This window comes from Psammomys obesus, unplaced genomic scaffold (genome assembly GCF_907164565.1).
Source record: "Psammomys obesus unplaced genomic scaffold, mPsaObe1.curated_primary_1811, whole genome shotgun sequence".
In the NCBI taxonomy this organism is placed as follows: Eukaryota; Metazoa; Chordata; class Mammalia; order Rodentia; family Muridae; genus Psammomys; species Psammomys obesus.
The window spans coordinates 2,911,433-2,928,285 of record NW_026585643.1 but is presented as its reverse complement, the minus strand read 5'-3'; the positions used below and the strand labels follow the sequence as shown (position 1 = coordinate 2,928,285).

The 16,853-nt window shown below is 37.6% G+C and overlaps 1 protein-coding gene across 4 annotated transcripts in view; it reads right to left on the bottom strand.

Moving 5' to 3' along the window:
* Positions 1-16,853, bottom strand: part of Zmym2 (zinc finger MYM-type containing 2) — a 68,530-nt gene that overhangs the window by 3,458 nt on the left and 48,219 nt on the right. For all 4 annotated transcript variants that reach the window (XR_008721202.1, XM_055616777.1, XM_055616783.1 and 1 more), the window contains 9 exons: positions 16,703-16,737; positions 12,578-12,707; positions 11,384-11,499; positions 10,512-10,683; positions 8,371-8,496; positions 7,124-7,218; positions 5,195-5,363; positions 4,766-4,917; positions 466-580 (listed from right to left, as the gene is read on the bottom strand). Coding sequence is in view for 3 of the 4 variants with exons in the window: in XM_055616777.1 (XP_055472752.1) it covers positions 466-580; positions 4,766-4,917; positions 5,195-5,363; positions 7,124-7,218; positions 8,371-8,496; positions 10,512-10,683; positions 11,384-11,499; positions 12,578-12,707; positions 16,703-16,737 (1,110 nt within the window). In the remaining variant the exon portion in view is untranslated. The remainder of the gene's footprint in view (positions 1-465; positions 581-4,765; positions 4,918-5,194; positions 5,364-7,123; positions 7,219-8,370; positions 8,497-10,511; positions 10,684-11,383; positions 11,500-12,577; positions 12,708-16,702; positions 16,738-16,853) is intronic.

Below are 16,853 nucleotides of genomic sequence, written 5' to 3'. Positions count from 1 at the left end.
CTCACACTAGCCTGTGTGAATGAGCCTCGGAGTTACATATTAGCTCTTTTAACAACATCTAGGTTGGGAAACAGACAGACTGACACCACCATCCCCAGAATAATGTACAGGATGCTGACTTCTGTCTTTAAGTAGAACAAGCACATTATAATAAAAAATAATAAAAATTTGTATAGTTCTTGAAAACAATACATGCTCCTCATAAACTAATACATTTTCTTTACATCAGAATCTATATTGTAGGTCTGAAGACATAAATACCTAGCTTTTTCACACCAAAGAAAGAAGATCACAGGTTTTTCAAAGTTCTTCACAAATATTACTTACTGTATTTATCTTCAAATGATCTCATGCACACAAACTCTAACATTCTAACTTAAGTTACTTCCAAATATATTTACGATATTTTCTGTAAAAATAACAATCCCATTATCAATTATCAACATATACTGAAAATAGCATTACCATCTGGAAGTATGCTTGGTTGCCAACTTCGGAGTATTTTATTCAGTTCTTGCTCAAACATCTGGTATCCTGGATCAATAAATATGTTGTCCTTTCGATTACTACCACATAAGTACTACAAAAAAAATTATTGAAGGGAAACCAACTAATTATAAATAGTGAATGTATTATATTTTGTATTTCTTTAAAAAAAAAACGTTACGTTTAAGGAAAGCAACATTCTAATAAAAACAAGGCCTTGGGTATGTGTACAAGTTGAAAACACATATATTGCCAATAAACCTGTTGCTTAAAACGTGCAGATTTAGAAAGTATAGCACAGAACCCTGAATGTAAAAACTGGGTAAAGATCATCAGCCTGAGGCCAGAGAGGTGGCACAGCAGGTAAGAAGCGTTTGCCACACAAACCCTGACAAGCCAAGTTAGGTTTTCAGAATCCATTCTATGAGACTGTCCTCTGGCCAGGCGATGGCAGTACAAACTTTTATTTAATCCCAGCACTTGGGAGGCAGAGGCAGGCGGATTTCTGAGTTCGAGGCCAGCCTGGTACACAGCCAAGGCTACACAAGAAACCCTGTCTCAGGGAGGGGAAGGGGGAATTGTCCTCTGTCATCTGTGCAGTGTGGCATACATATAACTTTATCATATTCAAACATCACACCTCACACACATCACATACACACAAACTCTTATTAGTCTGTCAGACAAAATATGAGTCCAGTTTATATCATACAGAGAAAAATTTATATTTTAATGGATAATTAATGATTACAGGAAAACACCAAGGAGCTGGCTGCCTGTGCTCTCCCCCTCTTCTTCTGCCAATTAAGTGTGTGTATGTGTATACAAGGGTGTGCTTCTGAAAATGTTGAGAACCTAACCAAGGGTGCAGCACAAGGGTAGAGCACCTATTCAGTGTACTCAAGACTCTGGGCTTTATTTCCACTACAGTAGACAAAACAGAAACAATCTTTACCTGAAAACAAAGTTTATGCAAGAATCCAGGCACTTTCTGGTCTGACTTTAAACTTCACAACTGATATTCCAGCCATGTTAAACATGGTTTCTGGGAAACTGTGCCCTGACTCTGTCTTCTAGGGATGTTGTTTTCCTCTTATCCCTTCTGTCTAGAAAATTTCTACCTGTATTCCAAAAAAGTCAACTTAATAAGCCCTTTATGGCCAGGCGCGATGGCACGCACCTGTAATCCCAGCAGTCAGGGAGGCAGAGGCAACCGGATCTCTGTGAGATCGAGGCTGCAAGTCCAGGACAGCCAAGGCTACATAGATAAACCCTATCCCAAAAAACAAAAAAGTCTTTCATATTGTTACTTGTTGGTATACACATTTGAGAGACAGAGAGAGTGTGTGTATAAATGCATACAGAGGCTAGAGATGGACACTGAGTGTCTTCCTTAATCATTTCTCCACTGTTTTGTGAGACAGGGGCCCTTACTGAACATGGAGCTCACTTGATTCAGGTAGACTGTCTGGCCAGGAAGCCACAGGAGCTGTAGAGAGCCTCCCATCTCCACCTTCCCAGCACTGGGATTATAAGCAAATACCACCACCACACCTGGCTTTTTGCACGGGTCTCAGGACCCAAATTCAGGTCCTCATGCTTGTACTGCAAGCTCTTTACAGACTGAGCCATCTCCTCAGCCCACTGTTAAACCTTTTACTGAGATACTTGGGTAAAATTAATTTGTCCCAAAACTGGATAACCAATACTCCTTGTTATAAATATCCCACATATTTATAACAAAGCAAATTATAGTGGCCTCACAGCCCATACCCGTCTCAAACTCAAAACCCTTCTCCCTCACATGTCCTGGTTTATAAAGACTTTTTAAAGTCAAACTACTAAGACTCTATTTGATTTTTTTTTTTTTTTTGAGAAAGGGCTATGTAGCTCAGGCAAGCCTGGAACTTGCTATGTAGTGCAAACTGCCCTCATACTCATGAGCCTACCTGCCTCAGCCTCCCTAGTACTGTGCTACCACATTTCGTCCACATTCAAAACTTATGAGCTGGGTAATTTTGACAATCTACTACTTAAAACTCATCTAATATAAGAAAAAGGCAAAAATAATAGTAGGTACATTTAACAGCATAGGTACATAGAAAATCAATTATTAGTAGTCAGTAAATGTAATTTATCAACAGGTGTATGCCAATTTCCAAAGCCCACATCAATCAATGTCCTTTAATTAGGAAAAATTAAGATGAAGGACTAACAAAATCAAGTTTATTTCACAAAAATTATAAATATATTTATATTATATAATGTCTTAGGGGAGCCTTAGAAGCTGGGATCAGGCTATAAAGTAAATAAATAAAATTTATTCAACAAGGAAAAAATAATGCAGCCTTAGAGCTTCATGAATAAAAGAAAGTTGTCTGTATATATTTTAATAATTACGGAAAACGTCTCATTTGTACAGAATTTAAATTAACTACATAGGCCATTATTTTACTCTATTTCTTAACTTGAAATACACCAATCACAGCTCTAAAACAAAAGCTTACTCCATTCCTTCCTATGAAATACTCCAGAGTAAAGTCCTGGGATGATGTCAACTTACTGTTTAGGAAAGCTGGAGAGACAGCTCAGTGGGTAAGAACCATCCTAGCAGCTCAAATCCCCAGCAACCCACACAGAAGGCCAGGAAGGACTGTGTGTGCCTGTAACACCATCACACAGGGGCAAAATTTGAGGTCCACAAAGACTCCCAGCCCAGGCTGGACAAGAGAGCCCTGCCTCAACAAACAGAACACAGCTTTATTTAAAAAATTGTGTAACACCCTCGGTTTTTTTGTTGTTGTTCTGGAACACTAAATTGCTTATTACTTTGTCCTCTGTGAAAAAAGTCTGATGATTCCTAAATAGACTGTTCAAGAAACTACAAAACACAAATCAACAATAAGACAAATGAAAGAGCATACTCTTCCAACATTAAAAGAAAATTAGAAGCCGGTAGTGGTGGCTCACGTCTTCAATCCCAGCACTTGAGAGGCAGAGGAAGATGGATCTTTGTGAGTTTGAGGCCAGCCTGGTCTACAAAGTGAGTTCTAAGACAGCCAAGGCCACACAGAGAAATAAATTCTATCTCAAAACAACAAACAAAACCCAAAAAAATTAGAAAATTATTAACTTATGATAGTAAATTAGAAAATTTGACAAGTAATTTCTTCATCTAAAACTTTCTCTCCCGGGCCTGGAGAGATGGCTCAGCAATTAAGGACACTGTCTGTTCTTCCATGGGTCCTGAGTTCAATTCCCAGCAAACACATGGTAGCTCACAACCATCTACACTGGGATCTGATGCCCTCTTCTGGCGTGCAGGTGTATAAGCTGATAGGGGACACTCACACAAAAATAAGTGAATAAATAAAAAATGAAACTTTCTCTCCCTTTCCCACTAAACTCTAGTGCAATGTTTCATATAGAAAAATAGTTGATCTTTACATCTGCACAGTCAAAAATAATGACAGATGAAACAATGGGCAGGTACAGTCACTTAATGCTAGTGTGGGTTAGGTTTATATATTTCTCCCCTGTGCTTACATAGAAACAGCAGCAGCTCTAAAAGGAACTCTATAGCTAAAAACAGTCTGTGAATTCATTTACTTGTAACTACTAAAAAGTGATGTCCTCCCCAAATACACAATGCTGTTAAAATTCCTCACAAAAGATGCATGAGGCTGGGCATGATGGTGCATGTGCTAATTCCAGCATATGAGAAGCAGAGGCAGATGGGTTTCTGGAAGTCCCAGGTCAGCCTCAGACATGACGTTAAGAGGGGAAAAGGCAGCACTTGAGTTAAGTCAATTGTTTTTTGCTGATAGCCAGTTCTAAAGAACTTGAAGGTGTAAGAAACATATGCACTATGTCATAGAAAAGCACAAAATATCTAGGAAAATCTTTTAAATACCCTAAGTATTTCCAAAGAGATTATATTGTACCTTTCTTGGTAACCAACAGAAGAGATGGCTCACCTAACTAGGAGCACTGCTCAACTTTTAGGATCGGGGTTCAGATCCTAACAGCCATATCAGGCAGCTCAAAACACCTATAAACACCAGCTCCAAGGTTTCTGATATTCTCTTCTGGCCTTTGTGGACATCCATATACATGTATGGGCATGTGCGTGCATACACACACACACACACACACACACACACACACACACAAACACAGCTAAAAATGTTTTAAAATCAGAAAACAATTTGCAGAGGCACATTTATATCTACCAACTCTGACAAAACTTGTTTTAGTGGCATCATATGCAAAAGCTTACCTCCTGTATACCAAGGCAGAGATAATAGATGCTGTCAGGTGCATAATTCTCTCCATTTGGTCGTCGGATCTCATTGACAAAATGAGCTAACCCATAGTTGAGCTCAGCTGTGGTATGAGAGAGTAGATCTTCTTTTAACTTTACTGATTTAGCTAAAAAGAAATGAAATAATCAGTAACTGTTATGTCTCTGCACCCATGTTGGGCAGCTCGGAACTGCCTTTAACTCCAGCTTTAACTCTGATGTCCTCTTTTGGCTTCCGCAGGTACACCGCCCCCCCCCCCCACACACAGAATACATTCACAGTCATACAGACATGAGTTAAAATAAATCCTGGGGCTGGAGAGATGACTCAGCAGTTAAGAGCACTGGCTGCTCTTGCATAGTACTTTTAAATAGAACCCAGGATAACAACACTGAAACACTTACTGGATTTCAGCTCATCTGAGACCAGAAGATCTTCATCAAGGTGCCTAGTTCTCACCCAGTGTTTCCATGCATTTACACCGTATGTGTACTTGAAAGGAAAGCTGCATTCTGAGTTGTCAGAACTATCATCATGAGACTGATATCCTGATACAGCTTTTCTCTTGGTTCCCTGGTAATAAAGTAACACTGTAAATCCTTTCTTTGAGACTATATTATTCCATGACTTCTATGCAAGTCATCTTTAAACAAAGGCAACTAAAAAAAAAATTTTAAAAATTGTACTTATTTGTGTTAGAAAGGTCTGGTATTCTAATAGCTAACGATAGTTATCCATACTTGTTAGCATTTAGGCAGCCTGCTTCTGGGTTGCCTAGTAACCTATGATGTCAGCATGTGTCACCTGCAAGGTAGTCCCACCTGACAGGTATGGTTCAGTTGTGCAGGAGCTATAAATGGACCCCTGCCTCTTAACTCTTGCTCTTACCCTCTCTCCTACTCTCCCCTTTCTCCATTGGGGTAGCCCCCATCATGTCTCTCTTTTCCTCTCTCTCCATCTCCATCCAATAAACCTCTTTCATATAATATCTGTTGTGTGCATCATTTTTAACAATATTGCTTCTTGAAATTCAACTCCATGAATATTTCTATACAAATCACTTTGTAAACATAAGTAAATCAAAATTAATTTAGAATAGTATAAAATAATAGAAGAATTCTATGTGTCACCTTGGAGACTAAAGAACTTTTTAATAACTTAAGAAATTCACTCTTAGCTGACAGTGGTGGCACACGTTTAATCTCAGCACTTGGGAGGCAGACAGAGATAAATAAATCTCTGAGTTTAGAGGACAGCCTGGTCTACAGAGAAACCTGGAAAGAAAGAGAAAGAGAGGGGGGTTGTAGGGAGGGAGGGAAAGGAAGGAAGAGAGAGGAAAAAGGGAGGGAAAAGAAAGAAAAATTCACTCTTGTTTCCCTTCTTGTCATGTTTGGTAGTCTGTCTGCTTTGGAAAAGGATCTCCTTATTTAGCCCAGATGATCTCCAACACTATGACTATAAAGTCCTGAAGACTGAGGACTAAGAGTTTATACTCTTAGCTCTAATATTCAGGACTATGGCACATTTGAGTTAATGGCTGTGTATGGTGTCAGATAAGAGTTCACCTTCATCGTACTATGGATGAAGTTTACTGTCTTTCCTTTAAGACAAATTTGTCAAAGGCATTTTCTTACAGTATGTTGGAAGTCAAAACCAAAGTTGTTGATAGAATATTAAATAAATTTATATTCTATATGTCTGAATGACCAAACTGTCTAGGACATACCTGGTTTTTCTTATTTTACTGTGTTATTTGGGTTGTCTGTGTATGTGTGTAAGTAAAACAGTGTCATACATATCTCAAGCTAGCCTAGAACCTCTGATCCTCTAGCTTCACACCTCCTTCACATCACACCCAGTTTACGTAGTGCTAGGAATTAAACCCAGGTGGCTCCTTATGGTAGGCAAGCATTCAAACTGAATTACATCCCCCGTCCCAAACATATCTTTCTCTTATGTGTTGGCATGCTTAATAAATTATATCTCTTCTTCATTAACCTCATCAAAAATAATGATGAAAAAAATTTAATTTCTTGAAAAATCATTTCAATTCCTTTCCCCTTCCCCTTTTCGAGACAATCATCCTTCCTCAGTCTCATACTCATCAGTGATTACAGATATGTAGCACTGTGCTCACTCAGAAAATACTCTCTTATTGTCAGAATTTCCTTTTTAAATCTATTATTTTCTATTCTGATCTTGTATTGTATTAAGATAGATTTTAACATCATATCTTCCCATACTGTCAGGCACAAGAAATCATCAATACATCTTTCTCTGAGATGCTGCTACAGATATATTAAATGAATTCAAGACATTAACAAATTTTATACCTTTTTTTTAGGTCGTGGTCTAGGCTGCTCCTCATATTCTTCTCCAAAAACAGGTGGTAATAAAAACTCATTTTCCATATCAAGCTCCTCTGCAGCTGACAAATTAAAAAAAAAAATCTTTTATTTCAAAGATAACAATACAGACATGTTACAAAAAACACAGCCAATAAAGAAACAGTCACATGACAAGGGGGTAAATTTCAACTAGGCTAGGGATAAGAAGACCTATCTTACTTAACATGTTCTGAGTTTGACAAACCCTATTCATACTACTAAAACACCATATGTAACAAGTATGGATACAGAAATTTAATGGAACATATGATACTAGAAAAATAAACCACTAAAACTTTAGTCAGAATATCTGAACTGCCAATCTACTTTAATCTATCACATCTTTTTCATGGAATACTGTACATTTCACTCAATAGGAATTCATAAATTAGGGGGAAATGAAAACAAGGAAACCATTCATATCTCTCTCTCTCTCCCCCCCCTTGTGGTCTGAAACTCACTTTATAGTCTGCATCTTACTATCCTCCTACCTGAACTATCATATGAGGCTTTGAAACACTGCTCTTTTTTGATACAGGCCCTTATTAAAGCAGGTTGACTTAACAACTTGATGCCCTTAACTCTAATTCTGCCTGTCTTCTACTGGTAGGACTGTAGGAACATGCCAACATGTCCAGATGGAACACTTCTATACTTGATCTGAGCTAAAAAGCAGGAAGCAATGGAGTACATGTCTTTTAAAGAACATTGAATATTTTTCCTTTGAATGTGAATTTAACTTTCAAAACCATTAAGAAAAGCACTACCGAGCTAGATGTGCTGACATACACCCATAATCCCAGTACTAGAGATGCTGAGGCAAGAACTGCTTTGAGTTGTGGGTCATCCTGGACTGTATAGGAAAACCCTATCATGATCCCCATCTCCACCAAATACTATCAATACCTCTGAATTGAAAAGATACAAGTATTGCATTCTTTCCCAATATCTAAAGTTCCTGTAATAAATTCAATTTTATTTCAGAAAATGAAAAACTATGGATGAAGAATGTACTACCTGGAAAAGCACATCCCCAGCATCCTCTACCATGAAAAACATACAGAAAAAAAAAAAAAAAAGAAAGAAACAATTATGGAAACAAGAGGTAATGAAATAACCAAACACTGATGATCAATTCTCTTAAGGACAATTACATAACTTAATTTGACAATAATAAAGAAGTATTTAAGTACCTCTGGGGAAATCTATTTCAATATCCAAATCTGGTTCATAAGGTACATCAGGCATGTTAGACTGTATATCTGGGTCAGAGTTCTTTGTGAGATCTGAGCCAATTATGTCAGTCTCAATAATTACACCTGTAATCAAGCAATCATTTCATTAGAAATCACTTACAAAAAATCCAACAGTATCTGTACTTAATCTGGCAAAGGAAAAACTACATACTGATATTAATAGGTAAGCTACTATAAAATTCATAGCTGTACTAGAACCTTACACACTCTGTCTATCCCTTTTTAAAACTTAATGTTATAACACTAAAGTAATTCCTATGTTAAGAGTATCCGTGCGTGTGGTAAGAGAGGGGCCTACGTTCTGGCCAGTGTGCTGAGGGGGAAGAGGGGACAACACATGTATTTGCCAATGTGACGTATGCAACTGCACAGAGACGAGCATGAATGGAAACCAGAGCTCATGTCCTTGTGTTCTCTGTTCACTGGGTCCATCTCCCCTCGTTCCTCTGCCTCTCCGTTCACCAGGGTTATGGGCACAAACCACAGTGCCCATAATTGGTGCCATATTGACTATTTAAATAGGTCCTGAGGATCGGAATTCAGGTCCGCATGCTCGTGTGGCAGGAACTTTACAAACTGAGCCATCCACCCAGGTCAAGATTCTTTGCAATTCTTTGTCAGACATAAATTTATGAAGGTAAGTAACTACAATTTTCAAATAGTATTTTCAAATTTTGACCAAGATACCACATAATCAGTATATAAAAATTAACATATTGCTAATAATTAACATGTCTATTTAGAAGAGTTGCTTAACTTTTGTTGTACACTTACACATGCATTTTATTCAATATAAACTGAAGAGTGATGGTAGGTAGCTGGACAGAAAAATGAGACAAATGCATACAAACAGAAAACAAAGGGTTCACAAAACAACACAACTTTTCTACAAAGGATTCATGGCATGGTCCCCATTTTCTTTTCCATGAAATCTTGTTCCAGGCACAGCTAAAACTCACCGTCCTCTGCCTCTATGTCCTGAGCACAGGGACTAAATGGGTGTCTATTTTTATTTCTCATTAAAAACAAAACTCATACTATTAAGTTTTAATCCACTAAATTTTATAACCTCTTACAGTACTGCAAAACAGCTACAGTAATTGTAGCAAACAGTGTCCTAACAGAAATAAACAGGATAAATTCTGGTTTAGATAAAGCAAATTTTATTTGATTAGTATAAAAACTAAAATATTACTGAAAATACTGATCACAAAATAAAATCCTGGAAACCTGCTAAGAAAAGTAACTGAGTTGAAGTTTGAATCAATCCTATTACTATTAAAAAGCAGGGAGTGAGTGGCTAAGAAATTAGAAGAAACAGGTGGTCTTGAGAGAACCTGGGTTCAGTTCCCAGCCTCTACATGGGGGCTCACAAACATCTGTAACTCCAGTTCCAGAGGATACAACACTATCTTCTGACCTCCACAAGTGCCAGGCATACACATGGTACAACTCTCAAACATATAAATAAATCTTTAAAAGAAAAATTTTGTTTGATTTCTTAAAGAACAGAAGCAGGTGTGTGGTAGTAGGCAGAAAAGTAATCTTGTCTACTTGAGAGGACGAGGATGGAGGGCCTCTTGATGCCAAGTACTTGTTGCCCTGGGCACACATCATCCCAAAGGAAAATAAAAATGGAACAAGCTATTTCACTGGAGACCAAGCTGAGCATTAGAGCACACCTGGCTCAAGGTGGAGTGTGCATCAATCTCCTTACAAAAAATATTATTTTTGTCTGTTTTAGGTATACAGGTGTTGTGCATGCATGTGTATTTGTGCACCATTTGCGTGTCTTATGCCTCTGAAGGCCAGAAGAGGGCATAGGAACCTCTGGAACTGTACATAATTATAGAAACATGTGAGCATGTGTGTGCTGGAAGCCAAATCTGGGTCTTCTTCAAGAGTTAACTAGTGCTCTTAACTGCTGAGCCAAAGGTATATCTCTTAATATACTTCTGCTATAATCCTATTTCCATATTAAGTTTTGCTACAGAGTATGCCTTTAAGTACTGTAATAATGACAATACATAGAACCCATCCACCAAACCTCTTATTGACAAACATAGAATGTAGCTCACTGTTGATATTTGGTGCCTCTGTTTTCCCCTCATCTTCAGTAATCATATCTGTCATTGTGAGCAATTCTGTATCAAGAGGATCTGAAGAAACTTTGCTTTTGAGGTCGTCAACTATGGCAGGAATCTTCTCGCTGCTGTCCAAGGGAGCAGGCAGAAACACAGGAACCGGCACCTAGTTAACCAAAGAAAGCATTTAATGTGTTAGGTATACTAAACAATACGAGGTATTTCCCCCAAATTAAATGTATAATCTACTACAATAGGAATACATTATTGAAAAAAAAAAAAAAAACTACTGTGACAAGGAAATCACAGAATCAGATACTTTAAAAGCTAAGGGAAAATAAACCAAGCTGAAGCACAGTATTCCAAATATTATAGGTGATTTGTGATACAGTAAAAATGTTAAGAACCTTGTCGTATATTTCATTCAGTTCTAAACCTCACGGCTTCACAAAAATGTGTTAAAAATTAACTCAAATATAAAATACAGTACTGACACAGCAGATACACCCATCTGTTCAACTTCACTCTCTGGGATGACCATATGAACACAAAGTATCATCATCAGAACAGGAAGTCAACAAAAACCTAACTTTGGAAGAATAGAAGGCTTCTATATCTGTAAATGTCAACTGCACCTCATAGGCTCATGTGTTTGAACAATTGCTGCCCAGCTGCTGGTGCTGTTTTGAAAGGTTATGGAACTGCTTTGAAGTTCTAAACCATGAGCCAAAATGAACCTCCTCTGTTAAATCAACTTTGTCACAGGACTTTAAATGCTACAGTTTCGCCAGTATCAGCAAACTAGTAATTACAAACAAGTTTCCCAACTGCCTGCAGCAGCAGAGTGAAAGGTAAACTTTACACACCGGAACAGGAACTGTGGTAGGAACAGGAATGCTCTGGCTGTACATGTGCATGGGCACAGGGACATATACAGGGACAGGGATAGGCACTGGGACATACTCTGTCTTCCAATTCTCATCTGAAAAACAAGGCAAGGGTAGAGAAGAACATGTTTCTGTTTTGTCTGAGAAATAATTTCACATGTCATACAGGCTGGCCTTGAACTCCTGGAAATCCTCCTGCCTCAGCTCCCTCCATCCTGGGATTACAGGTGCGGGGTACTATAATAGCCTTTTGGTAAACTTGCTCTGTGAGCAAGGTGGCCTTAAATTCATAAAGATGGCCCTCTACTTCTGCCTCCCCAGTAGAGCAATTTAGAACATACAACCACCAAGCATGACGATTTTATTTTTCACAGTGGCTTTTTGTTTCCTTGGTCAATTGGTTTCATAATGACCAATATTAACTGGCAACTTGACAACAAAGGAAAATCACTTTGTATTCATTTAAAAGAAATTTCTAATTTCTATAAGATTTGATAAACTTCAAACAGCTTTCTGCCATACCTGTTCTAACTTAGAAAAAAAATTACTTACACTTTTTAAAAAGTGAGAATATATCCTTTAAATATGTTTCAATATTCAGAAGACTGTTCTGACAATTCCCCTCAGTTTATTTATTTAAAGAATTAAAGTAGAGCAAACAATGAACTACACAATAGTCATTCCTATAGTCCCAGCACTCAGGAGAATTAAATTCAAACCTAGGCTATATAGTAAGACAGAATCCACCACCTCCAAAAACAAGCAAACAAACAAACAAACAAAAACAAAGAACAGAAACAGTTAATGATACCCAAATTATTTATTATTCTTCTGAACAGGAGGAAACAGAACTGTCATTTTTACAGACCACGAGAAATCGTTTCTCAACAGAAACCTTGCAGCTGTAAGTATCAGTTCAAGAAGTTTTATACAATTGTTTAACAAACTATACTCTAGGCCTTTAATTAACAGATCACAAATAATTTAAACAATATGCTTTATTCACAAGTCAATAAAAAAAAAAAAAAAACTGCACATGGGAAAAAAAAATCAAAAGGACACAATGCCCTAACAAAATCTATTCTGTAGCCCTTCACTCTAAAAAAAAAGCATGCTTTTTAATTCAATAAAGTCTAAGTAGAAGTAGGTATAATTCAAAAGTTCCTAAGTTACCTGTCTGACAAGATTTGGTCTGCATGTGAGGCTTACAGTATGTTGCTTTTGTCATTGTTAAAGGTTTGCAGAGAATTGCTTTGTTCTTCATTTCTTTGTTCGGTGTAGGAGAAGGAGGTGGTGCTGAACCCTACAGAGAAGCAGAAAAATATTTTATTTTTGTAATTTTTATAACTTCCTGGTGTTAATCTTGTTTTCTTTCCATTTTTCCTTTCTCTTTCTTCTTTCCACTCTTGAGACCGAGTCTTATTATATAGCTCTGGCTGTCCTGGAACTCGGTATGAAGACCAAGGTGGCCTCAAACTCAAGGAGATCTACCTGCTGAAATTAAAGGTATGTCCATGCCTGGCTCACTGTCTATTTTCCACATCCTTAGTGGACTTCCACAAAAAGTGGGAAAGTATAACCAACTTTTACCACTCCTAGATTACCAGTCTTAATCTGGAAGGGTCAATATGAATCTAAGCATTGGCAAGCAGCAGAAATTCATTCTACAGAGTAATGTCATCTGCAGAAGACTATAAATGAGCATGTTTTAAGAAAACAATTTGTCTCTAAAGAATAAGCTTGTGTATTTTACGAGGAGTTCTCATAGCTGTTATGGCTAACATTGCAGCTTCCAGTACTCCACAGATGTAGTCTTCTACACTGCTCACTGGTAGGAGAAGTAACTATCACTGTAAGTAACTTATCAGGCAGACACAGAACACAAATCCAGTCAATCCTCAACAATTTAGGTAGCTACTTTCTCCAGACACCCTGGAACAAAGAGGTAACCAATATGGAGCATGATGCAAAGAGGAACTCAGGATTGGATTCCTGTGAACACATAGTTACATTTTCATCAACTGCCCCATCTGTTTAAAGACATTTACTGGCAGTACTTTTCTGTAAAGTAACTTTAAGTTACGGAATTTCTGTGTAGTGGCTCACTGAAGTGAGACTAGACCATACAGAGAGTAGAGACAGAAGAGTCACATACTGTACAGCACTTACATACCACATAGTACAGGCACGCGTCATAGTGGTACACACGCACAGAATAAGCACAATAGTATAGAAACAACTACACACTACGAAATATTAAGTCCTGAAAATACACTAAATGAAGATTAACATTTGAAGTTTAACTATAAAGACACTAATTTTTATTCTGGCAGAACTTTGGGATCTATGATATGGCAGTATAATGGTTGATTTAATCTTCAACCTTGATGAAATTCATGAAAACCAAGGGAGAGGTTAATGGAACTAGGGTTTGTGGCCAGAGTTCCCTCCCAGGCCAAATCCATCATTTTAGCCTTGTATAGTTGGTTGATTTGCCTCCAATCTTTTAGGCACCTAAATACAAAGCATATACATATGTGGTGCTTAATTCTGATGCCATGTTTTAACACGGGGTCATGTTTTCCCATATCATTGACAGATTTTTCAAGACATCCTTCTGACTGTACCATCTCCTTTCATGTCACCAAAGCCTTTCCTACCCATTCACTGTGCAACATAAACTATGTGGGTTTTTTAAATTTTGTATGTATCTTTATTTCATGTATATGAGTGTTTGCCTATGTGCGTGTATGTATCATGTGCATGCCTGGTGTCTGAAGAGGTCAGAAGTGGGCATCAGATCCCCTGAAACTGGAGTTATGGATGTTTGTGAGCTACCACATGTTAGTTCTAGTAGCTAATAGTAGCTAATTTGTTTGATGCTGTCCTAGGCTGTGTTAATTAATGTACTAATAGCCAGTTGTCCATTGTGGTAGTTTCTTTGTTAATACTAAGCCTTGCAGCTTCTACATGCAGTAATGCCCTGAAAGTTTGTAGAATGCTTTATTAGTTGGGGGGGGAAAAAAAAAATATATATATATATATCCTGGTACACGCTAGATAAATACACTTCAACTAGGGTTATCATGTAACCTTATTTAATACAACAAATTTTTTTGAGCTGGGGGCTTCATTAAGTTTCCCAGGCTAATCTTAAGCTTTGAACATAACTCTGTAGACCACTTAGGTCTTGAAGTTTTGATCCTCCTGCCTCCAACTCCTGAATACCTAAGACTACAATTCTCAGCCATATCAAGCCTTAATTTTCAACTTAATTAGACTGACTGTGTAAGAGAGAAGTGAAGCACTTTCTATGATAATGTTTCCAGAAATGAATAGAATCTATGATTCTGGCCTAAGGAATGGATTAACTCCTCAACAACTCTGAGGGCCAGGTCTCTCCCTTCTAGCATGATACAGTTGTAAGACCACTTCCAGAATATGTCAGACATCCCTGTTTTTCATTCCATCTCCAATGAAATGACATACAGTTCTCTCTCTCTCTCTTTTTTTCCTAAGTGTTCACAGTTTCTAAGCACTGTCATTGGGAATTTGTAAAGCTGTTTCAGGTATTGATATAATGGTAAGGCTGCAGAAACTGAATGATTTAAAGCTAGATACTTGAAAATTATTAGTAAATTTGCTAATAACCTTGAGAGCATCGGACACTCCTGTCAGCTCTAGAAAGATCTTCTTTACATATTCTGAAAAAAAACACTTGCCGGATTCTTCCAGCGTCCTGATCTACATAACTTATTTCCCTCAAGTTCAACCTTTTCAACATACCACATGTGCAAGTAGCCAGCATTAGCTGATGTTTAACGTTCTATGAATTCTGATTATCATGCTATAAGCAGAAAGCTTCACAACAATGCTATTCATCACACTTTTTGTAAACAGGTCATAGTTTCTGGCCTAAAAATAAATTACTATTACTTTTAAAAACTGATTGTCAGCTTAACAGCTTGGAAATTCTGATAATAACTGTAAGGGTGTATCTCAGAGGCAGAACACATTTTAGTTTGTCTAAAAAACCAGCTAAGCTCCTCTTTTGACTATGGATGCAGGGCTAAAAGATCTCAATGCAAAACAGTTTGTAAGACACAGGTCCTAATAGCCATGATGGCGTCCATCCAAAGGCTATAAAAAGTGTATGTCTATTGGTTATTGTCGTCTCTTCTCTTATAGTAGAAGAACCACTTTTAAAGAAAAGAATAAACTTTCTAAATCAAATGTTCTGAGTTGGAACCAAGATGTCACATGGTTCTGAAACCTGCTAAGCTGGGTGTGGTCACATGTGCCTAGGCAGGCAGATTGATATAAGTCGGGGCAGCCTGGTCTACAAAGCAAATCCAAGGCAGCCAAAGCTATACAGAGAAACCCTATCTCAGAAAAACGGGAGGGAGGGTGGGAGGGAGAGAGGGAGAGAAGAAGGGAGGGAGGGAAGGAGAAGAAAGAAAAAAGAAAACCTGCTAGGTGAGCTTTGTTGAGGCTAGAAACTATTAACTACAGATCTTTATTGATTTGTTTAACCACAGTTGAGGGCTGGTCCAGAAATGTTTTGTAATGCCAATGACTGACTCCTAAAGCACAGAGCTTCATTTGAACAAAGATACTAGAAACTCCAAAAGAAGCAGAATACTGAAGGCAGTCAATGCCTCAACTCTTTTTCACAGTATGACTAAGCACTGATTATGCTCTCTAGTAATCATTACAGGTTAAATGGGCACTATCAACCCATAAAATCTTAAAATGATAATTAAGGATTTGATGCATTATAGCAAAAGAAAGAAAAAGGACTAAACAAAGAAAGGATCAGAGAGCACATTAGTACACATTTTCTGGTTTAAGGACTCACAGATGTAGCCACCCACTAAGAGATCTTCAAACCACTACCCTCAGCTTCACTGCTCTTTATTCCTCCGAAACCTGTGTCAGGTTGGACTCTAATGTGAAGCTCTACCAATTCCCAAATACTCTGTCCTCTGTTGTTCTTTTTAAAACCTTCTGACTGTTTACCATTGGCCCATTCATGCTCTGCAAAGACAGAGAGAGTGCAATCATCTCAAAGCTACTGCTATGTCAATTCAAATACCGTGATCATCTTCCCCATGTGGGTAGAGGCTCTCAACAATTCACTTTTATGATGTCTGACAGTTTCTGGTACTAGTAAGAAAGCTGAATATTTCCACTCTTTCAACAACGTAAAACCCTTTCATGATGCTCATATTAACTGAGCTAATTATTTTTCACTCATATTATAAACCATATCACAGCAGTAAACTGAGAAATACTCACTGTCATTTTGGTTCGGGACGTCTGACAGCCCTGATCTAAAAAACATAAACATTTAAAAATAAGACAAATACACTTTCTTGATATTTTATACATCCCTGTTTATAACTGAATTATAGCAACTTTGAAAAACTATTTCAAAAAAATTCCAAAT